The 27,244-nt window shown below is 44.5% G+C and overlaps 1 protein-coding gene across 4 annotated transcripts; it reads left to right on the plus strand.

Annotated features, from left to right (window-relative positions):
* Positions 1 to 3,568: 3,568 nt before the first annotated feature.
* On the plus strand, positions 3,569 to 25,980 carry CTTNBP2NL (CTTNBP2 N-terminal like). Of its 4 annotated transcripts, XM_064498226.1 has the most exons (6): positions 3,961 to 4,398; positions 8,313 to 8,420; positions 19,230 to 19,394; positions 19,665 to 19,895; positions 20,907 to 21,014; positions 21,850 to 25,980. In XM_064498226.1, exons 3-6 carry the CDS (start codon positions 19,296 to 19,298, stop codon positions 23,329 to 23,331), a joined length of 1,920 nt encoding a protein of 639 aa, XP_064354296.1. In that variant the 5' UTR covers positions 3,961 to 4,398; positions 8,313 to 8,420; positions 19,230 to 19,295; the 3' UTR covers positions 23,332 to 25,980. The 4 variants fall into 4 exon arrangements, with proteins under 4 accessions (XP_064354297.1, XP_064354296.1, XP_025967673.2 ...); XM_064498227.1 differs by lacking the exons at positions 3,961 to 4,398; positions 19,230 to 19,394 and adding an exon at positions 3,569 to 3,642; XM_026111888.2 differs by lacking the exon at positions 19,230 to 19,394 and having other exon boundaries at positions 4,235 to 4,398.
* The last annotated feature ends 1,264 nt before the right edge of the window (positions 25,981 to 27,244 follow it).

Below are 27,244 nucleotides of genomic sequence, written 5' to 3' on the forward strand. Positions count from 1 at the left end.
TGATGTAACTCCTGCATCTGTGACCTTCACATGCTGGATTCATCGCCAGTCACCAGCCACATGCAAAGCTCTCGCTGCACAAAGGTCTCCTTTCTCCGATGTTTCCAAGGCTGGGATTGGACAGCAGGAGGAATGCTTCGGAAAAGAAATAACTGACTAGTAGATGTTATCATACAGATAATCTATGCCAATTTGGAAATGCAAATCCTTTCTTGCCATTTTCAGATACAAATATAAACGGTTTTATCTTCTTTTTTCAGTAGTGCAACAGGATCAGGCCTTGTTCTACAGCACGATACATCCCTGGGGAAGTAGCTATGTATGGTTATTATTTTGCAGACAGAGGAGAGGTGATTTGCCAGGAGCTATGTACAAAATCCACAAAAAAGGCAGCGATATGAACGCAGGGGCTGCATGCTGCAAATTTCAGGAGCCCTAAAACTGCCTCTCACAAGGAATACTAATGGAATCCAACCCCGTTGGGACTCATTTATGAAAGGAAGCATGCTGACATATAAATATCTGCAGAAAAGTAACATGACATCATGATCTGTATGTTGCATGGGAGCAAGCTCACGACCAGGAGCTCAGGTCTCCTGTAGTGCAGGTCTGCTTCTGCCTCAGATGGGCTTCAGGGCCATAGGCAAGCTGCTTTCCTGCTCCATACTGGCTTCATTAACTGCATGAATTTCAGTGAGAATTAGACTTTTGAATATTTTGGGGGGAGGGTCTTTTGTTTAGCTCATGCTCTTAATGATGCTATTAAAAAAAAAATCTACTGTTCGTCTTTCAATGTTTTAGTTACATTTTGTGGCTGCTAATCGGAAAAATGTTCCAGGTTGGTAGTTCTCGAAAAATCAAAGCTTCCATTCAGCCACTTGGTATTCAGAGATTTCTGAGCATAGCGTCATCCGCTTTTCTGCACCGTGCCATCGACAGGGCTGTTTCTGTATGCGAGGAGAGCAGTGACTGAGATGTAGTAGAAGCTCTCTGACACAGGAGGGAGCTGCAGTCCCACAAACAAGAAAGATGTTCCAAAATTCACTCTTTTTTACGTTACTGTGATTCACAGACAGTCGGTTGCTGCTCGGCCTGGCCACTGGGCAAGCAATCAACCAAAATTAGCTGGACTGATCTGGGACTGCAAATATCCACCAGATACTCACCATCGTTCTGATTCACACCTACAGGCATTAGCTTCGTTTTTTAAAGGCTTTGGAAACATTTGACTACAGAAAGCTATTGACTTCTTACCCCAACCATCTGCACTTGCACATTGGCTTTAAGTTCACTTCAAAATACATGTTAATTCCAGTGACTCGCACGCATGAATCACCGGGCTGACACTAACCATTAGATATAACTCTCATAGTCTTTCCTCTTTTTTCTGAAGCGTGGCTTTTTCCAGTGAGAAGAGCTGCCGTGCCAGTTCAGCCCAGACCTTCCTGGCAGGCTCCGTGTCCTCGCTCACAGGATGTGGTGAGCTGTCAGCCCTTTTCTGTCCAGCTTCCTTTGTGTACATGACAAAAAGACATCTGCCCTAAAAAACATATTCTAAGAGTAAAAAGAGAGACAACAGGTGAAAAGCACAGAGCCAGGAGAAGCACAGGGTGACAGAAAGCTGATTGTGATTAGGAAAAAAGCCAGAGGTCTTAATGTAGCAGCTGTTTGGCAGGAGGCACAAGGATACTCGCGTCCCAGCAAAGTTAGAGGAGTAACCCGCCGGCTTGCTGTTCTCCAGGCTCAGAGACTGTTAAACCAGGGGCACTGCAAAAGTTCCAGTATTTATCAAGGCTGGGAAAAAAATCCATAGTACTCAAACGACTCCGTCTAGACAAAATTATATTGCCCTGAACATCCTAGACAGGACACTGCAATGGTTAGAGGTGAGTTTTATTGCTAGTCTCGTCACTGTATAAAGTCCTGTTACCACATGACACCTTTCTTTTTGCACATGATTCAGACTGTTGTTTTAGAAACTGCTAGTTCCTTAGCAAATGCGTCAAACAGCGCGAGCCCTGTGCTGCAGGCACAGCGCAAGCCTAGCATCCCCCTGAAGTCAAACTCCTAGCAGTAGGAATGGCCATTAAATACTTTTTTCAGTTCTTGGGCACCTGCAGAATGGAGCATATTACTGACTCTGAGCACTTCTCATTCAGAGACTGAGCGATTTGGCATATTCGCCACCAAAAGGGTCAGTTGTGATTTTGGTGCTGCACCGCTGAGCAGACTGCGTGGGGAGCGGCTGCGATAGCCAAAACTTGCTTCCCTCAACGGCGTCAGGCAGCAGTGACCCTGCTCTGGCCAGGCGACCGCGGGCCGGGGCTGTTCAAGCCACAGTCACTGATACCTGCTGGCTTCTCTCCTCGTTTGATAGCAGGTAAATAGGTTAAAACATACTGGGCTTCCACTGCACGTCGGTAAAATTCCGGCCTTGGCTGAAGGTATCACAGCAGTGGAGGCTGGTGCTTGCGGAAGATCCCCAGAGGGAGCTGCGACAGGCCGGCACCACCCTCCAACCCGCCGTCTCGCCAGTGAGTCACCTGGAGAAACAGCACCTATTACCGCACTGCTTCACAGATAAAACCCAAGTATGACAGAACACCTTCCGGCAAGCCACCGGTCTGGAAAGTGAGGCAGATTTCATGTTTTGTGCAAACTACAGGCTCTGTGTCAGCTTCCTCGTAACTGTATCATTTTGGGCATCGCCACCATGCTGGAAGGAGGTCCTTCCCTCGGGATTTCAGAGGTGGCGGCGGGGCCCGGAGGGGAACAGAACCCCCCATCTCTCTCCTTGGGCCCCGCTCACTGCGCGTTGCTCGTGAAGGCAACAGGCCTTGGCCGGGGCTCAGAACCGGCCCGCGACGCCTGCGGCCCATGCACGCACCCAGGCTCCGGCGAGCAGGGCCCGGCTCTGGCCAAGCAGCCTCCCGCACAGCCCCCTCGTCCCGGGCCGGGCTCCATCGCAGTGGCGGGAGGGACTGGCCCTCCCCGAGGAGGCTGAGGGGACACGGGCCTGGGGAACGTGAGGCACAGGGAACTGGGGTCCGGGGGGACGGGGCGCCGGGGGGGACACAGGCGCGGGGGGACGCGGGCCTGGGGAACCCGGGGCACGGGGAACTCGGGTCCGGGGGGATGGGGCGCCGGGGGGGACACAGGCGCGGGGGGACAGGGCGCCGGGGGGACACAGGGCCGCTGAGGGGCGGTGCGCACCGAGGGAGCCGCCCCGCCGGGCGCAGCCCGAGGCCCGGCTGGGAGTCGAGGCCCGGGCCGGCGCCATGGAAACGGGCCGGGGGCGGTTCGCAGGCACAGGGCCGCGCCCCCATCGCCCCCGCCCGCGCCGGAAGTGACGCGCCAATCACGGCGCGCCGCTCCCTCCGCGGCCGCCGCGAACAAAAGGGATTCGCAGCCCCCGCCCCACCCTCCGCGTCCCGCCCCCGCCGCCTGATTGGCCGCCCAATCCGCCGCCGCCGACGGCCGGCCCGCGCCCTGGCCCCGCCCCCCCGAGCGGCCGATTGGGCGGCGGGCGCGGCCGGCGGCGACGCTGATTGGCGGCCGCGCCGTCCTTCAAAAGGCGGGCGCCAAGGGGCGGGTCCGGCTGGATGGGCGCGGAGCGGCGCGGAGCGGCGGCGGCGGCGCCAGGTCGGTGGTGGCGGCGGGGCCGGGGCCGGGTGGGGGGCGGCGGCGGCGGCCGCCTGTCCGCGGCGGTGGGACCGGGCCGGGCCGCGTCGCGTCGCGTCTGTGTCCTCGTCGCGGCCGGGCCAGGCCGGCGCCGCCCCCTCGGGCGGGCCGCGGCAGGTGCGCGGGGCCCGCGGGGCCGGGCCGGGGGCGGCGGCGGCGCCGGTTTGGGGCGAAACGCGAGGCTGTGGGCGCCGCGGCCCCTCCCTGCCCCAAGCGCCGCTGGTTTGGGCTCCTTCCCGCCGGGGCCGCGGGCGCGTCTCGGGTGCGGGCTTCGGCCCCCCGCCGCGTCCCGAGCAGCGCGTTAACAGACACTTGCGCGGGGTGGGCTTGGGGAGTTTCTTCCTTTTTGACCTAAAATCTCCCGTTCTGGTGCCGCGCCAGGCCCTGTCGTGAGCGCACGGCTGCAGAGCGCCTTTCGGCTGCTTTCCGCACAGCCCTGTTACGTGCAGTTACGTTATTAGCAGCTTATCTGAGCACCGCGTACGATGTGTGTGTGTGTGGCAGGTTCCTAAACTCGAGAGGCTTTCAAACTTTATGGGTCGGGCTCTCGCAGGAGTAAGGTCGCGTGAAGGTATCGCCTGGAAGATACCGCTTCCTCTTCGGGGAGGAAAGGAACGAAGCTGGTTCAGGGTTATGGGCGTAAAAGCACTGCTGAAGTGGCCTGATGGTAGCCTGGCATATGAAAGGAAAGGAGATATCCTCTTTCAGAAGAAAAAGGCAAGTTATGCTCTACGCAATACATTAAAGAGGTAGATGAGATTTGGGCCAAGACCTTGCAGATCTCTTGACGCTTCGACGTGATAAACACCCCCGTTAGCACCTCGAGCTGTGCGTCTGGGCCCCTCCGCTTAGCGCTCGCCGTGTAGTGACCCGAGCCTGCCTCGGCATCAGTGGGTCGAGCGCTCGTTGTGCCGGTGCTGCTAGTTAAGTTGGGCGATCCACGTGTGATCCGAGCACCGTGCCATCTCTGGGGGTTTCACAATCCCCATAGCACCGTCGGGGCGCGGAGGAGCCACCACAGCCCAGACGCTTATCGCTTTTTTCTCCTGTTCTTGAAGTGGCGCATGCCAGAGATAGCTCACCCTGGTTTGTTTGCTCCCGTGGTTGTACATACGCTTGAACTGCTCTTGGTGTTTAGTAAATGCTTGAAACTCTTTAGAAAGTTATTTCCATCTTTTCCGTGGGCAGGTATGGGTCTGCTGAGGAGACACTCTAACAGTTCATAGCACAGCCAAAAGGAAGTTTACCTTTAGGCAAGCGATAAGTAATTATCTTTGTTTATGCTCTGAACGCTTGCTTATTGTCCAGAAATGGTGGTATATCTCAGACTCAGGGAAAATATTTATACTTTCAGACTAAATAATGGAGTCCTTGTGGTTTGTGATCTCTGCATGATTGCACCGGTTAGGACGTTTCACTGACCATAAGCTGGTAGGATGCTTTGGATGTTTCCAGGTCTTGTTTACGCTGCTGTGAAACTATATCTCTTGTTTAGAGGTTTTTAAATAATGGGCCGGTTCCCCAGCTGACAAGTGCAGGTCTGCTTGGCAGAATGGGGCTGTTTGCAAGGGGAGGACCTGGCTAGATGAGCAGGGTCGGAGTGATGCTAAAGAGAAACAGGAAGGGAGGAGGAGTAGGGGCACATCGTGGGAAAGAAGTCTTGGAAGCTGTGATGTTTGGAGGCATTGGAAGGGATTCGGATGTGGGCAGGGAAGGAGAAACTTAGAGGTATGTGACTATTAGCTTTCTGATCTGGAGATGCTGCTTGTTTTTGTAAAAAAAAAAAAAAAATCATGATCTAGAATGAACAGAGTTGCCTTTTTTCTACGTTTTTCAGTTCCCTAGTATTGAGTGGCCCTAAAAGTGAGCGCTTGGCGGTTACAGATTCAACATAACATATGCAGCTCTCCTATGGCAGGAGGCTGCGTGCAAGGTGACCGAGGCTGTGTCACTTGCTACCAGTGTTTTAGGAGGGGACTTGTTGGGTATGAAGCCGATTCAGGATTATAGACATAGAAGCACGTGAGAAATAACACGGCTTATTTCTGTAGCACTGTGGAAGTACAAGTCACCATCATCGTATTTAAAATATAGAATCAAAATGGTTCCTACACAAACTAATTGCTTTAAAATATTGAAGTGCAGTAGGCAGCTGTCCCTGCTTTAAGGGGGTGCCTTTCGGTAGCTAAATGGGGTGATTTAGCTGCAAGTTTCAATGTCATCTTTATTTGAAAAAGTGCAGACTTTGTTCATGTTTAAAGTCCATGTTCAAAATTTACTGGTGTTAATGTACTTAGATTGTATATTTTGCTTTAAGATGTCAAAGAAAAAAATCTTTTTCTAGCTTATACACTGCAGAACTTTTATAACTTAATGATTATCTGGCACAAAAAAAAAGTTGCTACTTCTCAGAAATACTGATTCAGTCTTAGCTTCTGTGAACATAATCTGAGCAAGAACTGAGCTAGTGTTGAAATCCAGCCATACATCTCCTGGGCAGACACTCGGATGGTCCAGGTATTTTAAATCTGTCCGGGAAGGTAAAGCAGCTCTTGAATGTAAGTACCAACTTAGGCATGGTACTGGTAAAAGTTAAAAGCTAAAAACAGGCCCTCTTTTCTCTTACATGTTCATTTGTGTGTGTGTGTATGTATGTGTGATATATATGTTTTTATATATATATAAAAATATAAATGTAAAAACACTAGTTTGCTTCTATTATGCTGTCTTCCTTTCTCTGTGAGACGGACAAACTGTTAATCACTCCTTCTGTGCCACAGAAAATGGGATCTTAGCTGGCAGGTGACAGACCTGTCAACAGAAATACCCAAAGATGAAGGCGACAGCCCGTTCCTGGCCCTGAACAACCGCGTGTAGAGGTGTACCTGCTGTTTTAAAACTGTGGCTGTTAATGCTGAACAGTGACCAACAATGCAGCATCCCATTGAAATGTGATTTGAATCAGTATAGTGAGTTTTTTAAGTTAGACTCTTGTGTTAACTCTTGACCAGTCTTTTTTGCAGTCCTGGCAGACATTTACGGATTTGCTGAGCGGTTTATAGACATGCATTTTCCTCTTGAATGCAAGTTAATGGCTGTGCAGCAGAGAGCATACATGCAGTGCTGGCACATCTGTGTTGTCATTATATTGGTTTTAAAACAACCACAATATCTCAAACAATCATGATCATTCTCTGTTAAGTTTCGTCTAACGGCCCATGCCAATGGTAAGGCTATCCAGAAAAATCGGTAAGAAACACTACTGCTTTACGGGACTTCCGGCGAAACCCTGCACGGAGCGAGGACGCGGCTGCGTGGTGGGGACTTCCCTGGTTAGCAGGAGGGATCAGATGGACTTCAAATTTCTCTTGCTCTATGAAGGCTACTTATTCTTTTCTGCAAGCAGAACTTTCTGTTCCCAGCAACTGGAAAACTGCTTTGGCATAAACAAGACAGAACACGCGTTTGTGCATAATTCTCCAGAGGCACGGTTATGCAAATCGGTTGTAAAGCAGCAGTGACTTCAGAAAAATTAGAGTTTAGTTGAGTGTTTTAACTGGATAGGTTTCTCCAGTAAAAGTTAAATTAACCCTTTATCTTTTGCTGGTAAAGCGGAGTTAAGTATCACTGAATAGCTTGTTCATCCTGTAGTATTTCGATTGGTATTAATAGCAGCAGAAGATGGATGTGAATTGGACTGAGGAAAGGCATATTTGATTATTGTCTTGCAGGGCAGAAGGCTCTCGTAATGCAGTATATTTCCATCAGAGGCTTGGACTTCACAAAAATCAATGATGTTTTTGCCTTTGTTAATAAAATAATGTGTCACAGAGGCTCATCACTAGCTGATGTTAAGCGTATCAACAAAATAAGGGAGAAAATTAACAAGCTTTCTGTATGCAAATTTCAAATGATGGGTCTTCCTTCTGATGTGGATGGTAAAATTATAAAATTATATTTCACAAATAATGGTGATATTGAATCAGTCTGAAAGAATAGTAATTAAATGTGTGGGTTTTTTGTGGCATTGATTTTTTTTTTTCTTTTTTTTTGTAGACTGGCTTGGGTCCATTCCATAAATAATGCCTAATGGCATTCCTGAAAAGCATTTTGTAGTGCTGAAATGTTAACTTTAGCATTAAATTTGTGGAAGATGGCCCAGTTCAGACTGCATTAATCATTGTTCTTCAGTAGTGGTTTTAAAACTTGAACGTGTATGCCTGAATTGAGCACATGATTGAGTTCAGTGTGGTGTTTGCAGCTGTGTGATCCAGATGTGTAATCCAAAGTAGTATGGCTTTTAAATATCCATATCTTTTTCTCTCCTGTTAACTTTGGCTACTTCTCAGTGAATACTGTACTGTCATTTTAGCCCCTACTTTCTGCCTGCACCATCTGGGTACGCATATGTTCATGACCCCTTGGGAAAAAGTGGAAAATGAATCTTCTGCAGCTTGTCTTGGAGGTTAAAGAGAAAATGTTTGCGTGGTGTGTTCTGCCCTTCCTCTCAGGGCAAGTTATAGCATGGGCAAACCAGAAGCTAAAGTTAAACAGAGATTATATGTTGTAACTTAGTATATTGATTTTGATATACAGATAAATACTCAGTAAACGATTTTCTATTTTTTCAGATTTTCAGGATGAATCTGGAAAAACTCAGCAAACCAGAACTACTGACGCTCTTTAGCATTCTTGAGGGAGAATTAGAAGCAAGAGATCTTGTCATAGAAGCCTTAAAGGTATGTTGTCATTTTTGTTTCTATCATGGTACTTACAACAGTAGTACTATAGGTTCTGCAAAATACTTGCATCCAAGGTAAAGTTCAGAAGCAAAGATTTATTAGTGTCAGAATTCCATCTTAATATCAGCAGTGTTAGATAATGAATGCTGTATATCACTTTACATCTTGGAATTCATTATTGAAATGCTCTTTCTTGAAACCAGCTCTCAGTGTTTAGATGCAGCCTTTTGTGTGTGCCTTCATCCTTTCTGATAAAGGACTGAGGATTTATGATGCCATGAGAAATGAAAAGGGTCTGTCAGACTTACTTTGGTTGCCTTCTTCTTTAGTAAGAAGGCTTTTTTTAAAGCAGAACGTCTTCTCGGCCGGAGGGATCAGATTAGTCTTTTGCTGAGAATAATGTTACACTGAAAGCATCCATGGCTTTACATCATACTAAGCTGGCGCCGTTGCTGAGGGAAGCAGACCTGTGTGCCCTGCTGCTTATTTTTTTTTCCTTTTGCTGGCATAAGCATTAATGTAACCTCGCAATGAGCTAGACTTGGAACTGATACCAGCTAAAAGTAGCCCAGCAAAGCAGTTGTTTTCAACCCATGTCAGATCCCCAGTGCAGCTGATGTTGTGGTTGCGTGAATGCTTGTGATGGGACATGACGGGGTGGTGTGGGAGCAAGTGGGACCACTTCTTGCTGCGTGAGACTGTGGCCCATGGGAGTTAGCGTATGTGAGTTAGAAACCCTGCGCTGGATCTGCGCAGGTCGGGTCTGCAGGCTTCCAGAGGCTCCGTGCTGGTGCCCCTCTCGTTTGGGCAGTAGGGACAACAGGACTGTATGGGCTCTGCTCACTTGGGGGTGTTACAGTTGAGTCTAGGTAATACTTTCAAAATAAGTAGGCTGCCTAGTGGACGCTCTGCCTCAGTAAGGTGAAATTCTGTTTACTCTTAAGAAATTGAAAAACATCCCTTTTGTTTAGTAATCTTCTTGTTATTTGTTTTTTGTATTTGGTGATTGAAGACCAGGTGTGTCTCTGGCCATGTGCTGATGGCCAGAAGCAGTAGTGTCTAGGTGCAGGTTTTGTTTCTGTTTGGCTGGATTGCATTTCATCCTTCCAGGTTCAGGACTTTGTCTTGTTGCAGTTAACCTCTGGGAGACTATCACAGTACTTGGTAGTAGCTGAGGGAACGACACTTGTCAGCTCTTTAAACCTCATGTGTCGTGTTTTTAAGTACATTTGCTGTGATTTGCACAGGCTTCCAGTTTGTTTTTGAGTGCTGAAGATGCTAATTTTGATCTGTAAAATCACTTGTGTGTTGGTCTTGCTTATCTGAGATTGCGCCTTTGTTTATACCCTGACAGCAGCAATTATGTGAACACAGTGATGATCTCAGATCCAAAATGGGCTTCCTTTTATCACTCCATCCAGATCTGTTCTTCTGGGTGTGCATTAAGATGGGTCTGTTTGAGGCATCTTCTGAGGGGGATAATCATTCCTGTTCTCTTCTGCTGCATTTAATGAAGTGAAAGTATTCTTAGGAGAATTATTAAGGTATTTTGCAGATATCCATCCACTAGTAATTTGCTATATTGCTTGCTAGGGCTTACAGTTTGGAATAAACAAATCCTGTTCTTGGCTGAGCTAATATTCTAGTTGTTGGTCTACTTTTTAATAGCTAATTTCAGTATGTCAAAGCAATACTATATTTTTTTCCCATGCTTTGAGTCTTGAGAATGGGGGTGGGGTTTTGTATGTACCTTCTCCATTTTCAGCCTTGTTCCTTCTGTCTTGCATTGTAGATTTAATTAGTTCTGACCCAAGTTTCTTGTTTGCTCTCTCTTCTGATGATTGAAAACAAAAAACTGGAGGCTCTGCAAAGATATGACCGGCTTTAAAAATAATAGTGAAATATCCACGCTACCTTAACATCAGTATATACGTAACTTGAGATAGTGCACAAAGAGCTTAATTTTATAGTGCATGCATGGACTCTACCTTCAAGTTCAGATATGAGGCCATCACTGAGATGAAAGCCTCAGGAATGGTCTCTATCCATTCAGTAACTTTGAACTTAAGGGAAACTGGAGAGGTATAAAGGATGGGAGAGGTGGATTTTTGAAGGAATGAGTTGTGACAGTGTTCAGTATTGGAGGCTTCTTGCAGAAGACCTGTGACTGCTCATAATGTTTAAGCTTTTGGGTATTTCAAAAGAGGATGAGCAGCCTGCAGGCCTGAGAGCTGCAGAGGCTTAGTCTTCGTTGCTTTTGAGCAATCTTTTAATTTTATTGTTAACTCTTAAGTGGTGTACTGAAAGACTTGGCTCTTCTTTTTAAACTAGACTTTTAGAGTAGACTTGCAAATTTCTTGTCTATCATGGGATCAGTCTTGTTTTGATAATGTGTTCTGATGACATAGAAATACAAGTATAGCTTTGATACTGCAATCTGAAATACATACAATAGAGTACAGAGATTGATAGGAAAGAATGCAGCTCCAGAATGCAGCTTTTTCGTGCATACCTTTGAATAATGTAGTGCTATTATCTTTTCAGTTGAAATTTAACCTATAGTTCCCTCTGGCATGAAGAATGTAATACAGTTAAAATACCCTTTTAACATGACTTGTCAACTACACATAGCTGAGAAGAAATTAAATGAAACTAATCTATGCTGGGTAATTATCTGGTATGAAGTACAAAGCTAATCAAAGCTTGGTGCTTTTTTATACTTCTGTAAAGGATATACTAATGTCTCATTTTAAGAATACAAGGAAAACTGGAGGTAGTAGGAAAATGGCAGTAAAAGCTTCAAGCTAGAATTGGTTCTGGCTGCGTACAGTCCTGCTTCCAGATCACTGCCCTGTAGGAAAATGAGACTTTCCCTCCTCCAGTTGGCTTGAATCTGTAGCAAATGGTGGAATACTGTAGATGTCCCAGCTGTGTTCTGTTACTCGTGTCTAAGCTGGGTTTAGTAACGCTGCAGCTCAGGTCCAGCTTTGTGCTGGCAGCGCAGCGTTGCCCTTTCGAACACTGCATATGCTAAAGAATAAAACTCATATAACCACTTACTCTAGTAGCTGGACAGTTTCAGTGGCAGAAAATTTAGCCTGGCTTTGTCTATATATTCAGAATCTACAAGCAGAGAGCTTCTAGCCCCACTGTGCTTTTCCTGCTGTTTACTAACAGTAGCTGTGGTAACCATTTTAAAATGCTTCACCACTGAAAAATTTAGTTAAAGGAAAACCCACCTCAGACTAATCTGTTCACTCCTGCTTTGATAAATACAAAAACGCTGCCATGAAGGTGAAGTCCTCCAAGACCGAATTAAAGATTGAACCGGAGAGGAGTTAGATTTGTATACATTGGCAAAATCAAACTATAACCTCTGTTAAGAGGAGTCAAAGCATTGAGGGCTGATAAAAGCATTTGTGTGTTTCGTACACAGCTAAACCCTCTCACTTGGTCTTGCAGCTGTCTGTTTTTTCCTTGGTTGTTCAGAGTAGTACGTTCTGCTGAAGTTCTTTAGAATATGGCATAATCTTTAAAATAATGGCAGTATTTTTCTACAGCAGTTGCATTAGGCAAATGTGTCCATGGTTAAAAATCAGGGGTTGGTGGGGGTTTTTTTAACCTGGTGTCTGGTTATCCAATAAAGTAAGAAAAGTGCATTTCCTCTCCTGGGCTAATTTGCTTCTAATTAAGATTTAAATGCTTCTGAAACCACTGGATTTTTGAGGCATGTCGTGTGCTATATTGTTATGGGAAGGAGCAAGGACCAGCATAGAAAAACTGTGCCTTCATTGGAGAACTTGTAACTTAACTTTGGTACAGTCTGCAAGCATTGATATTCCTGCCTGCTTAAGAAATCTGGCATTTGGTAGAGAGAATCTATGCACGCAGATGACAAATCCTAAAATAGTTCCCTTCTCCCTCATGATACCAGGCCACTTGTTTGCTGGCACCAGCCCTGCTTCTCACTGTCAAAGCTGAGGCTGTGACACTGGCTTTGCAGGGACTGCTTGCTTGGTTTGCTCCTTTACTGTCCTCCTCCTCTTCGCCTCCCCTCCCCAAAGCTTCGTGCTTTCTGCCGTGGGTGGTCTCTGCGCTGTTCCTGGAGGCAGGATCCCTCCGCTCCTGCAGGAGAAGAGGGGATTCACTGGCTTGGTTTGTGTAGCCCTGCTTCAGTTCATAGAGTAACATGCTAGGTCGCCTCAAATCAGTGCTTCTACCTTATTACGGCTTGTGCGGGCTGCTGCCTTCCATCGCTGCTCTTCTGCGGCGTGCTTTCTCTTGTGCCGTTTTTAGTTGAGCGGTAGGTGTTCGTCATAGGGACTTTCTCTTCCTACGCGCCGGCCGTGGACCTGGTCCTCATGGGTGAAGTCCATTTCAAATTGCAATGTTACTTCAATCCCAACTGGAGATACTAGTGTAAAGGACTAAGTGAACACATTTACTGTGTTAAAATACCTTTTCCCATGCTTCAGTTTTTTCCTCTTTATTTGAACTTTGATATCTTTTTGAAAAAAAAAAAAATTTTGTTTGAAAATACCTTCCTGTGCACTACCCAAATCTCAATGTTCTCCTCCGAACATACCTTAAATCTCATTTCTTATTGTACTCCTTTTCCTGTAGTTATAATCACATTTAAATCATCCAAAACCAGATGCTGTCGGAGTTACGTAAGTAACACTGAGGGCTGGATTGTCAGCCCTTACTGCCATGTGGAAGGGGCTGCATGTGTGAACTGCAAATTAGTCCTCTGAATTGCACGCCATGACTGAAAACAGCTCAGTATTTACATAAATCTCTGTTGGTATATTAGAGCACTTTGTTCTCTCCCCCCTTTTATCAGAATTCCCCATACAGTAGAAATAGTTCTGTTTACTCTTAGAAAACAGGAAACAACTTTCTGGCTTATTTCTTCAGTATTAAGGTTTTAGGAAATTTACACTGCAGTGGAAACCGGCTATTTTGCACTGAAGACTGAGAGCTGGGTATTCACTGCTTTACTCCTGAGTTCAGCAAGCCAGTCTATAAAGCAGCATTAATGCATTGCAACGTTAAGTGTTCATTTGTCAGTAGGCTTGGAGATTAATTTACGGTGCAGTTCCAAAAGCAAAAAAAAAGAAGTCTACCTCTTGTTTAAATAAAAAAACTTCAGTAATATAAAACCTTACTACAGATGCTAGTAAATCTTTCACAGATGGGGCTTTTTGCATAGCTTATGAAGCAGCTTAGGTCTAGCAGGGCTCCAGCACGTGCTCCCCTTCTGGAATGTGGTTTTTCTTACTGCTTTTCTGTTGCAGGGGTACTTATTTGCTTTGCTTTTGTTCTCTGATATTTTTAGATTCTCCGGTCCCTCCCAATACCTAGATAGGCTCCGAACAAGGAAGAGAAATGCGGGAACGGCTCCAGGCTTGCATTGCCGCCCGGGTACCTTTGGGTGCCGCGCTGGAGGGTGACCGAAGGGCAGTCTGCGCCGTGCCGCTCCCCGGGCCGGGCTCTGCTCGCACACGCAGCCCCGCACTCCCTGGGACCCGTGCAAAAGCTTCCTGGGAAAAAATGTCATTTTATGCTGCTTGGTGTTCATTAAGAGTGTTTAACCTTTTCAAACTTGGTAACAGGTATTATGTGGGCAAATCTGGGTGGCTCTTGTTTCCCTGGCTTGCTCACTTGATATAGTATTTGTAATAAATACAGTATTTGCTTTAATTTCTGCTGTGCAGATCTTTGCTAGTAGTTGCTTCAGATCTGGACCTGAAGCTAATGCAAGACTCGATCGCACTCCAGCCTTTGGACATCCACTTCCATGTGAAGCGAGTGGTCCGGCCCCCATCTCCCTCCTCTGTCGGTGATTTCTGCGGCCTCAGCTTCTCTTTATTTCCAGTATCTGTCTCTGGGGGAAGAAGCTAATAAGGAAGTTCAAGGCAGCTAGGAGCTATTTAAAGATTATACCATTCTCTGCAATCTAAAGGAGGAACTTCTGTACAAATTGCTGCTGGAGAGCTGCATACTTTCTGCTGTGCCCAGTGTGAAAACCTAGACTCAGAATTTGCAGGCAAGAGTAATATTCCACTTTGTATCCAGAAAGTACTTAAAAGGAGTGCTGGAAATTCCCACTATTTGATGTTCCAGTAAAACAAGTTGTAAAGATTATTGAAGGCAGAGAGAAAATACTGTCTCATAAACAAGCTTTCAATAAAAGGAAATCTTTTTTTTAAAAAAAAAGGAAATGCTCAGCCCAAAACAGTCTAGAATTCCCTGGAGAAAACAGTAGCTTTTTCCTAGCAGAGTGAAGCCTTTACTTTGCGTGTCTGCACAGGAAACATCTCTTCAGTAGCTTCAGATATTGCTTCTGCTCCATAAAATCAGAATTATCCTCTTTCAAAACAGGCTAGTGGAGGTCAGTTACCCCAGTTTGAACTAAAAGCCGGCCAATTTAGAGCATTACCCCCACTGCACATGCCTAATTCTTCTGATCATTGGCTTTGAGAGTAGTTCACATGCCTTGCTGCTTCCCTGTTGGTTTTTTTTTTAAGAGCAGGCAACATTTAAATATTATCTCTTTTCCTTTGGCGGGGGGGGAGGGGGGGAATATAATAGTCCTAAAACTTCTCTGCTACCACCAAGCCACCTCTGTTTTGAGAGCTGAGCAGAAGCGGAGTTTAAGACCGGATTCCTGTTCAGAGGGGACAGATGCGAAGCTGTCGGGGCTGCGTGTGCGTAGTCCTGGCGCCGGTAGCTGTGCTGACGAGCTGCCCCTGTCCAGCGTAAGCGGTGGGAGCTGTCGCCTGCACGTGTACAGCGCCCTGCGTAGCTCGTTGCACCATCATTTAATTTGGGAAGAGCGAGGCTGATTCCTTCAGGGAAGGACTTGGCTGTTCAGCGAAGCGGTAGCACACAGGTGTTACAGGCTGGGGATCTGGATCCGCGCTTCCGAGTGCACGGTGGTCCAGATGCCGAAGCGGTGGATTTGCTTTTGTACACGACGTGTAGTCTGTCCAGGATGATCTGTTTAAGACTTTTTGTAGTCTAGACGACTTTAATTAAATGTTTATGCTCTGCTGGCTACTGGAGGAGAATAGCTGGACTTCAGAAAGCTGTTAGTGTTGTGATAGTCTCATCTGTTTGTCATGCTAGTTCAGAAAAATACTTAATTGCTCAGAGTAGCAAGGAAGAACTTCTTGTTCTTTCCCAGACAGGAAATCAACCACCCCCAGCTAAACCCGGCACAACCTAGAGCCCGGCGCTGACGAGCAACGAGGCAGAACAAGTCTTTGCTCACACTTTCAGTGCTCGCAAAAATCAGGGGAGGTATGCAATGTGAGTGACCTTAATTGATAAAGTTTAATTCCAATTCCTTAAGCTTTCTGCTAGATGGAAGTGGCCCAGAAGCAGACTTTTTGGATGTCCTCATGCTTGGTTATGCTGTTAGAAGCACTGATAGCAGTCTGGAGAGAGTTTGTCCTTTTGTGGTTGTAGAGAATAACCACTACGGAGCGGGGCTCTAGTTAAGAGAAAAACAGCTCATCTGTCAAAGCAGTTAAGCCAGCTGGATGAATTAGCAAATTTGTATTTAAAGACTTTCCAGTGCTTGAGTCACTTGCAAGTTCCCTGCACATCTGTAGCAAGGTTTGGTCACTTTTATAATGCTTCAGAATAGATGAAGATTCCCCACCCCTCTGTTTATTAAAAAAAATTAAGCCTGTGGTTTTTCCTGTGATTCATTAAACCACGGATGGCTCATTATCCAAGACGGCCCGCCCATTTCCAGGGCTGATCTTTTCCTTCCTCTTCCTTTTTATGTAAAGCTTGAACAATATCTTAAGCTCTGATCAAACATACTTGGAATCAAGTAATGTCCACTTTTCTTGGGAAGTTGGAGAACAGGGAAGCGGGATCTGGAATCGCTGCTTCTGTGTGATGTTCCTTTTCGTTTACTGCAAGTGTTAAAATACAGCTGCAAACTAGCATTATAGGGCCAATGTCCCTAATGGGTTTTGATTTTGGAAGATGTATGGGAAAAAAGGTGCTTTTTGTTGCTTGGTAATTTATAAAATTCTCCTATTGAGAGTAGAGCTTGCCTTTGATTGTTTTTTCATGCTAATTACATGGTTGCAGCTTACAATATAGGCGGGACCAGAAATTCTCCATCAGCTACTGAGTAAAGCAATGCTTTATTGGTGGTTACGTCAATCCTCTGGCCTGTAAGGCTCAATTATTTTTATCATCCCTTTAGTAAAACTGATCTACATGGAGCAGTTACATGCTGAAGAGAAAACCGGAGTAGCAGATTTTGCAGAGCTGCACATAGAATGAGGTGTTCACATTGCATTTGTATCTCTGAGCTTCACAAACTACCTGTAAAATAACTTCTAAAATGTTAACTTTCTTTGCCAAGGCAATTTGCTTTTCTGTTTCAGTAAATCTGAACCAACCGGTGGTGTTTAGAGAATTGGAAATGTTTACATTTTCAGTACAATTTACTGGAACTTCAAAAAATAATCATTCTGATAAATGCTGGCTTCTAAGCTGTCTTTTAACTTTAGTCAGACTTGTTCTTTCTTATCTAAAAGATTTCCTTAGGAAAGGCATTAATGGTGGGTAACACTCAGCATTTTGCTGTTCTTAGCTGAAAGGCTTTCTGAAAGAGCACAGTTAGGCTGACGTCGTTTCACTCCGCGGAGCAGACAGCTTGTTTTTCCTGCCCTCCAACAGCTGAATGCCATTTCGCAGGATCAACAGAGCCCATGCTTTGTGGAGCTTGTGCTAAGAACTCCGTATTAATTCTGAAAAAGCTACTGTATTTAATTTGGTATGGCTTACTTTCTGTTTATGTTCATAAGGATGCCCAGATGTGTGCACAGCATACATATAAAGCTAAGACGCACGTGATAACATACAGAGAGCATTTGTTTGGGCTGGTTTCTCAAAGCAAAAACGTCATGCTTACTCGCTGTCAAAGTGCAGCTAGTATCATAATTTTTCTCTGTAGAGCCCATAGTACTTTGCTAGGGTATGGTTGAAATTAAACCACTCTAAAGGTAATAGCATGTTAGGGAAAGAGAATTTGGTTAAAGATAGTGGGGCTAACTCCTGCCTTTCGCAGAGAAAAACGCTGCAGGTAACTCATGCAGAGGAGAGAGCTTTCTTTAATGCCTTGCTAAAAATGTAACTGTGCAGAAGAAAACATAATCATCTAGGTACTTTAGAAAATTATAGGCATGAGTTCTCTTGTCAGGACTGATTACCGTTACTATAGTGAATCAAGGAGAGTCAAACTTAAATCCTGGGTTTCAAAGATATCCTTTCTTGGCATAGACAGCCCCATCAGCAGGCACCATCAGAGCTGTGCTTTTAGTAACCCACGCTGGGACGATCCCTCTGGATGGGGAAGCTCACTGGCTCAGGTTTTTCAGAAGTGCATAGCGTTTCGGCTATAATTATTTTGGTTGAAATTAATGATTAAATTTCTTAGAGCTAAGTTTGATCAACTCTGAGGGCTCTTGAGAATCTCAGGTCTTTTTTATTCTTCTGTTGAATGTGTATTTGTTTTCATATGGATTCTTATCATGGTGGTAAAAATGTAGATACTTTAATATCTACTATAAAGTTTTGTTTTGCATATCTTTTTTTTAGAACTTCACAGTAGTCTTTCTAAGAGATGAAAAGTAATAGGATAAGATTACAATGTCCTAACAAACAGTGTTCCAACTAGAATGGCTGGTTCTAAGTGTTTTAGGACATGCAGCACTGTATGTGTGGGTTTCTCTAATTCCTGCATGTCACTGAAAGAAGGGTAATCATTCCTATCTTGTTTCTTGAGAGGCTCCACTGTTTAGTCTGGTTGAGAATATTAAGGATTTTGTTAACAAGTTACAGATTTATACGCTATTGTGAGTGTGAAATGCTTTAATTGCTCAACATGAAATTCTTTGATGGTGACATAGCCAAGAAAACCACACAACTGCTCTTCCACTGAAACATAGTAAATTATTAAATCTTTCAGTGAGCAAGAACTGATATTTACCTTCTTTCCTTTTGCAAATTTGTGGAATGTAACTCATGGACTAGGTAGCAAGTAGCTGTGGCGTGAAGAGGTTCATCAGCTGACTGTATTGTGGAGATGCTTGAGCAGCCTTGAAACCTGTCGGCGTGGACCTGGCTGAAACGTTCTTCTGCACCAGGCAGCAGCTGTGACAAGTGCTTGTGGTTTTGTATAGGTAGTTAGTTGCTCTGTGCTTAAGAGCTCAGAGAAGCATGCTTGGTTTGAGTTTTGTTTTGTTTTAACAAAACTTTCTGTTCTTCTTTTCTGCTTTGTTTGAGGCCACTTGATTAAAAGACTTTTCAGTTGGAGATCCATTGAGAAATTAATCAAGGCATGTGTTTATAATCCCCCACACACACTTGTTTCAGACTCTGTGAATAGTATCTATCTGCTTGTGCTCTGATTATGGCCATGCAAGTGCTTTTTGCAAAATTTCTCAAGACTCCAGGTGTCTTATTCATTTGGAGAGCGGGTGGCTTCTGCGAATGGTTGTGAAGCAGTGGGGTCTTCCAGTTGTGCAGTGCTGATTCAGGTCTTCAGTCAGCAAGATCTGGGTTCACTTTAATGTTTCTGATACTAGATTTGATTTTTTTCATGAGTGGGGGGACCATCAATTTCTGCCCATTTTAAATTTATTAATGAGGGCTTTTTATTGGCTTGGAGTCTAGCTGAAACTTTCTTTATATTCTAAAATTCTGATAGTTTAGAAATCCCTTCTGAGGACAGAAAGATTATTATGCTCTGACTATACTTTTCACTTTTCACAGTCTAACTTATTTGAACAGAGTCTATGCCACCGGAGGACTAACATATGCACCTAATATGTGAAAAACATGGTGTTTGTCCCCTTGTTATTGGCCTTATTAGAAATGGCAAAGTCCAGATGGGCCTTGGAGGTTGCACTATTCCTCTTGTGTACTACTGTACAGAAGGTAGGCAGACCACCTAACCAGTTACTGTCTGTCTTACGGATTAGTATCTTCTTACTATCTGTTAATCAGGTACCTTTAATGTTACACACTTGTGTTTTTTTCCTGTCTTAATACACTTAAGCAGATAAGTCTGATTCATACTCGTTAATATTTCTTTATCTCTAAGTGGAAAAGCTGGGGAAGAGGGATACTTCTCAACTGCAGATGACTTTCTTCAGCTAGTTTGCTGGTTTTAGTGTATTGAAATACACATTTGTTTTTATATCTCAGGCCCAGCATAGAGATACGTTCATCGAAGAACGCTATGGAAAGTACAATATCAGCGATCCACTAATGGCTTTGCAGAGAGATTTTGAGACCCTGAAAGAAGGAAATCATGGTGAAAAGCAACCGGTCTGCTCCAATCCCTTATCTATTTTGAAAGTGGTGATGAAACATTGCAAGAATATGCAGGAAAGAATGTTATCCCAACTAGCTGCTGCAGAGAGCAGACACAGAAAGGTAGGTTGTTTCAGCTAAGCTGTGCGGAAGTAACATAGCTCCATTTTGATAAGACGTAAGCTTCTTATCACTCAATATGAGTGATATACCTACCATTTCCTCCTGAGAAAATGTTCCCTATGTACTCGAAGGTATTTAAGCAATGTTTGGAAGCTTAAATTGTAGGAAGGCTGAGGAGCTGCTGGATTCATGGTGAGCATGTTTTGGGAGAGCCTATAATTCTGGTAATGAGATACTGCAGGGTCTCTTGGGAAGTTCATGTTCTGGCTTTTTCGTTGAGTTAATAGAATCTCAATTATTCATGTAATTCAATGTTAAATCTGAAGGAGCTCCTTAACTGTGTCCTTATGGCAAGCAGTTTCATTTCAAGAGCTCATCTTCTTAAGTGGAAGAACAAATTAAGGTTCTTTAAAATAAACTTTGCACTGCAGTCCTCAAATCTCCTGGGGACACTGGGGAGGGGGGGACGCTGGGGAAGGGGGAGTCTGTGTGCAAATTACCGTTGAAACAGTAGCTAAGAGCATCTTGTTATAATTGTTAATGCCCTGTGTCGCTGTGATGCGTGTTCTGAGGTAGTGCATCTGCTCCTGCTTTTTTATTTATATGTAACTATATATAAAAAAAGATCCTGCCAGGAGATTCTGGTAAGGGCACCATATCACCAACAGCAGATACTATGAATCACGTAAGGACTTGCTTCCTTATGATCTTCTCAAGGCTATTCTGCAGTCTGGAGAAAAACATGTAGTTTGGCTACTTAGTACTAGAATGAAGATGCACACAGTGCATTTTTTTTCTAACCTTTTCCAAACTGGCTCAACTATACAAGATAGTGACTTAATGCCATTTGTCCAAAAGCCTCTTTTATATGATTTTGAGTTGAACTTGTCCGAGGTTACTGTGGCCACTCTCGTGTCTAATTTGGACTGTGTGAGAAGGTGACGCTCTCCCCCTGTGTTAAAAACTTGTAAGTGTGCCTTTGCATTAAAGTGACTGAAGTTTGTTTGGAAGGTGATATTGGACCTCGAGGAGGAAAGACAGCGGCACGCCCAGGACACGGCGGAGGGGGACGATGTCACCTACATGCTGGAGAAGGAGAGGGAGCGGCTCACGCAGCAGGTGTGCTTTGGTAGCTGGTAATTACCCAGCCCACGGAAACCCAGGGCTCCTTCCTGCCCAGGCTGGGTGGTGAACTCAGTGCTGATGTCTAATTGCACCTGTATGTTGAAAGAGTTTTGGGGGCCTTGCCTCTCTAAGGCTTTTCTAGTTTTTAATGTTTAGATATGAAAAACAACCTTAATTTTCCTGATTCTGTAGCTGAACAGTGCTAAAAGCTATTAACAGACAATTAAATGCTTGAAAACTTATTTCAGGCTGAAAGCTGAAACATTCTCAAGAATTGGACTGTGCTTACAAGTGATAGAGCTCTCTGGTACTGAAGAGTCAGGATAAGACATGAAAGATTGTCCATCTCCTGTGGGGTTTATTCAGAGAATAATAAAAACCTAAGCTGCTGTTTTCTGTTATTCAAGCACTATAGACTTTCATAACATACATAACACATCAGCATTTTAAAGTCTAAATACCTTTAAAAGGGAGACTGACAAAGCAGTAAAAGAGGTGGAAGTAAGCTTTTCTTCAGGTAGCCTCTTCAATCAGTGCATAGCAAATTGGGCCTGTATTATACTAAAGGCCAATTGAATTTCATACATGCTAACTACTAGTAAGTAATAATTCTTAATACATGCTGACAGATTGAGTCACTTGTCATACAAGACTGTCTTACAGATACCTTGGGCAAGAACCTCTTCCTTGTGTTAGGCATTGCCATCTTTTACTAGGAAATTTCTCCAAGATATGTAGTAACCCCTTTCATTTTGGGAGTGTTATACTTAATTTACTTTCAGAGGCTTTGTTGGTTCCCTTAGAATCCTTTTTTGTTCTTATCTTCCAGTTGGAGTTTGAAAAATCCCAGGTGAAGAAGTTTGAAAAAGAACAGAAGAAGCTGTCAAGCCAGCTGGAGGAGGAGAGGGCACGCCACAAGCAGCTGTCCTCCATGCTCGTAGTGGAGTGCAAGAAAGCCACTGCCAAGGCAGCTGAAGAGGGGCAGAAGACAGCAGAACTGAGCTTGAAACTGGAAAAAGAGAAGAGTAAGGTGAGTAAACTGGAGGAGGAGCTGGCATCCAAGAGGAAGCGGGGTTTACAGATGGAAGCACAAGTAGAAAAGCAGCTCTCAGAGTTTGACATTGAAAGAGAACAACTGAAAGCCAAGCTGAACAGAGAAGAAAACCGTACAAAAGCCCTGAAAGAAGAGGTGGAGTGTTTGAAGAAATCCCTGAAAGAGTTGGAGGCTTCTTGCCAGGAGCACAGTCCTGCTGAGCCTGTGCAGCCAAGGCCCTCAATGATGTCTAGAGGTGTCGCAACCGACAGTCCCACAGCGAAGTCTGTGTCTTGCCAGACGGAGTGTGTGCAGGCAGACAGAGCAGATCCTGCCAGCACAAGCAAAGCTGCGCATACCACGTTTCCCAGCCCAACTGCACCTACTCATTCCTATGCAAAATCCAATGGTCATTGTGATACCGACATGCAAATGGGAAGTGAGCTACAGCAGACAAATATAGCAGAGAACCAAGTTCAAAAGGAGAAGTCTGCTGGTGCAGCCCCAGAAGGTGCAGTGGAGAATGGAAGTTCTCCTGTAAGAATGGAGTCACCAGTCCATCTGATGTCCCAGCTCCCTTCCAGTGGGGTGTCTCTGTCTCCCAGCAGCACAGCTGCATCTTCTCTAACACCTTCTCCCTGCTCTTCGCCAGTTCTGACTAAACGCTTAGTGGGAGCTTCAGCAAGCAGCCCTGGTTACCAGTCATCCTACCAGGTGGGGATCAATCAACGCTTCCATGCAGCTCGGCACAAGTTTCAATCTCAGGCTGAACAGGACCATCAGTCGAGTGGTCTGCAGAGCCCACCATCGAGGGATTTGTCTCCTACTCTAGCAGATAACTCTGCTGCCAAGCAGCTAGCCCGCAATACAGTCACTCAGGTCCTTTCCAGATTTACCAGCCAGCAGGGACCTATTAAACCAGTCTCCCCTAATAGCTCACCTTTTGGCACGGACTATCGAAATCTAGCAAATGCTGTGAGCCCCAAAAATGAATCTGGTCATTCTCCAAGTGCAGGCAAGGTTTCCAGTCCACTAAGCCCGTTGTCTCCTGGAATTAAATCGCCAACCATTCCTAGGGCAGAAAGAGGGAATCCACCACCCATTCCTCCAAAGAAACCTGGCCTTGCTCAGTCACCTGCTACTCCTGCTGCAGTAACCAAAACCGCTTCTCAAGCATCTTCTCTAGGTGCCCCCATGGACGTGGCAAGTAGCTGCTCTAACAATACTGTAGTGTCGAATGGTAAAGACATTGAGATACTCTTGCCAACTAGCAGCTAGTCTCCAGAAAATGTGAATGTGACATTCCGTGGCTTAGCATCCTAGAGCTAAGACACTGTTTTTCCACTCCATGTTATTTATTTCCATAGAAGCAGAATCTGTCTGTATAAAGCATTTAGTATATTTTTCTTTTTTAAATAGGTAGGAAAATATTTTTGTTTTTGAAGAAACCTTAACTACAGCTATATGGTAGCCTCAAGTGTCTCATGGCAGCAGTCAAATCATCAGAGATGACAGGAACCATAATCATGTGCTGGGACCTAACTATGAAACTACAGTGGGACTGAAATGCTACTTTTAAATTATGCAGAAAAAACTTGTGCAGACTTTTTACTCCAGATAAACATTTTATTAAAAGTGCCTGAACTAAGCCTGCAATATGAATGTGATTCTCTGAAAAAGGCAAGGAGGGGAACCATCTAGCTGCAGAAATGAATTCTTCAGAGTCATGAATGTTTAAACCAACACTGTTTTTAATTCTTTCCATTTGTTGAAATGAGTTAGCAAATATGCTACAAGTAAGTTCTGTAAGGTGACCACCAGACTGACACAGCCAGCCATGTTTTCCCCTTTAGGATGTAGGTCCTAGGTATTTTAGGAGGTGCCCATAAGTTTCTTGGGGTAAAATTTAGCCTTAGTACAACCCTGATTACTTTTCTCTCAGTATTCATTATCCAAGTAATGTTTTGCTTTCCTGTAACATGTGTTCTGTGGAAATGCCTGCGTGCTTTAAATGGCTAAATTCTAGTTTCTGGCGAGTCACCTTTAATTTCAAATTATTCAAGCATTCTACTGTTGTGTATAGAACTTCTGAGAAAAGGATCTTGCTATTACTTGATAACAATCTTGCTATTACTTGAAAAGAAAAATCATTAGTCTATATGGTACAGGTTTTTTGCAACAGTAAAATGGGATCTTCTACTAGAAAAGAAAGCAATAATTTTGTTGCTCACTTGTATCAGTTGTCAGACTGACCTGGATTTTACAGACTAGCTAGCTACAGATCTTGCCAGCTTTCACTGGATGCAAATACGCAACCAAATCATCACTGTCATATGTAATTGGTTACATATGCAGGTAATTTTACACATATACACATTAAATACACAGTGCAGACATAAAATCTTAAGCTATTCTTGACTGTCTCCCTAACATGGAGAGAAGGTGGACATTTATTAAGATTGGGGGGGAAAGAAATTGGTTACTTAGGGGTAAGGAGTTGCTTAAGTCTGTGGCAGTCATCTGTGTGAAAAATTATTTTTCTACATGGGCCCAACAGAAGGGAGAAGCAACAGATTCCAGCGTGGAAGTGTCCATCTGAAGTGAGAAGTGTAGTCCTCACTGCAGACGTCTTGCACGCGCTGCCTGCCATTTGGTGGCACAGTGCAGTTTGGTTTTCTGAGTCGTCGTGGTGAGAAATACAAGACCAGTGCGATACAGATCAGTGGTGTAGAGGTTGAGAGCGTAACCCTGAGCTGATTATCCCAGGTATTGTATGCGAACTGGTCCTAAACTTAGAAGCTAGACTTGCTGCTCAGTGTCATGCTATGTTTAGCATTTCCGTCTACAGCAGCATAAGGTTTATATAGAGCGTAGCTACCCACTGTCTGAGATGCTTTTTCCTTTGTCAATTTTTCAGAATTTATTAGACAAAATACATCCTACTTTATTGTAGGAAAGATCCCTGCAGCAACTGGGAAGATGCACTACTGTACATGACCTAATAGCTTTGAGTCTTATTTTGTAGGACATCAGAGCTCTTGTGCTGCTGTGAAGTGGCTGTTGTCTGAAGTGACCCTGCTCCTCTCCCACACTGACATGGCAGGTGTTTAGATTACAGCAAGGGAGGTTTTTGCAAACCTTTCAGTAGCCTTTTACATTGTGGTTTTGTGTGCCACTGTTCCTAATCCATTGGAATAGGCTGTGTACTAACAATAGGAAGATAGTACCACCCTAGGGATAAATGGGTAGTGACTCTTTGGGAAGCACTTTTTGTTTTATCTTTTTTTTAATTTTGAAGTGTCCACAGCAGAATCTTTTTTTCTCTTGAGGAGAGTAATTCTAAAAATGGAGGGGCAGATGGATTTTTGCCCATGTATCACTTCCAGTTCAAAAGTGAGGCATTTGTATACACTGCTTTAACATGTTTCTTTGCTTTTACACTAATCTAAATGGTATTATCCCCTTTCTTTATCAATAGCTCTATAGAGAGATATTATAATGAAGTTTATTAGGAAATGCACTGAATACTGTTTCTTCTAAAATATAATATGGGAAGGGGGTATGCAAAAGAATGTATTTTTGCTAGTAGCCTATCTTCTGAGAGAAACTAAGCACAAATATTAAAATGAATCCAACTAATTCAGTAAGACATGTAGAGTTAGTATTTAACTTTTGCTGTAGATTGTGTGGAAGCAACTAAATATTTCTTCTATAATTCACATCTGTTATAAGCAAAAATTGTTGCAGAATTTGTCACTGGCTAATGGAGTATAATGAAGTGCAAAATGTATACATTAGTATTAATTCATTAACACTTGTAAATTTGTAAAGCCAAATGTACCAAGCTGAAGTCTTTAATCATTTTTATAGCTGATGGCATTAACCATGTTAAACGTTCATATTATCAATAAAGGATTTTATTTTTAAGATGTGCAGATTGCTTAAGAAAATGTTTGGAGTTTTGACTTCTGGACGACGTGTGTGCGTAGAGGCTACCCAGCAGATAGAGGTCTAACTATTGATAGCAGTACTTACGTGTGAAATTAAAGCTCCAGTTTCTACATTATGCTTTCAAGTTTTGGAAGAAACCAGAACTGAGTACAATGTACAGTGACTGGATTATTGCTGGTGGCAGTCTGGGCAGTGTTGCTGGCCTGGGCAGTGTTGCTGGTCAGTCTGCTGCTACCTGAAACTCATGGCTCCGTTCACTAGGAGGTTCTTCGCCGCAAATAGCGTGCTTCAGGTGACACGGCACAGCAAAGTCCTGACAACTTTTGCTTGGGAACATTTTCCTAAGTAAAACAATTTTCCTAGAGTACTGCATTGCCAGAGTGTTGCAGTATTAGCAATTTGTGATGTTAACACTGTTTTTTGTGGAGTGTGCCAGTAGCCTGCCAGGTTTTCATGCAGAAAACTCAGCTTCTCCTCGTGTGAACTCCGTTGGCAGCTTCAGTGCTCCTCAGTCATGGAGGGGCTACATCGGAGATTGTCCAACGATGTAGTAAAGATGCTCTCAGCAGAGAAACTCCCCTTTGCCGAGGACCACCATGCCCACTACAGTGAAGAAGCTGCTTCCCCAGGAGCTGCTGGCGTACCTGCTCCTGGTACCACCCAGCCACGGGGAAGAGTCTACAGCTGCCTTGTCTCCTTGATATTTACCTCAACAGTGACCTGATTTTCTTATCTTTACATCTGTTCACAGCTGAACAGGTTTTGCAACAACCTGGGAAGAAGCTTTGTTTGTCTCTTCAGGCTTGATGCAATTCCTCAGGAGTGCCCGAGAGCGGTGGTACCTGCTTCAGCGCAGCTAAAAGTAGTAGCAGCAGCCTCTGAACAAGCACTATTTCCTTTCTGTAACTATGTTTTCCACCAGTGCTTATGTGCCCTGCCCAGGCAGGAATGTGGGCTAGTACGAGAGTGCCTCGGCCACAGCCCTGCTTGCTTTTTATAGCAGCGGAGGTGAGGAGGGGTTTAGGCAGCGTCCTTGCCCGTGCCTGGAATGCCTGCAAAGCCTTTTATACACACCAAAACGTGCCCGGCCTCTCTTGCTTTGCACTATGTCATGCTGTGCGCACTGAATAGGGGCATTAAGCTGCACTCCGGCTGTGGGTGAGGTTTAACCCCCTTTGGTGTGTCGCTGCCCTGGTGCAGCCCCAGCCCCGCGTTCCTGCTCGCAGCCATTTTCTGCGCG

The sequence above is a fragment of the Dromaius novaehollandiae genome, chromosome 27 (genome assembly GCF_036370855.1).
Source record: "Dromaius novaehollandiae isolate bDroNov1 chromosome 27, bDroNov1.hap1, whole genome shotgun sequence".
Lineage (NCBI taxonomy): Eukaryota > Metazoa > Chordata > Aves > Casuariiformes > Dromaiidae > Dromaius > Dromaius novaehollandiae.

Bases quoted from the DNA above. Each gene is read 5' to 3' on its own strand.
- CTTNBP2NL (XM_026111888.2), top strand. From the start codon at position 4,315: ATGGGCGTAAAAGCACTGCTGAAGTGGCCTGATGGTAGCCTGGCATAT. The intron at 8,421-19,664 runs GTATGTTGTCAT...TTTATATCTCAG, and splicing joins TTGTCATAGAAGCCTTAAAG to GCCCAGCATAGAGATACGTT. The intron at 21,015-21,849 runs GTGTGCTTTGGT...CTTATCTTCCAG, and splicing joins GGGAGCGGCTCACGCAGCAG to TTGGAGTTTGAAAAATCCCA.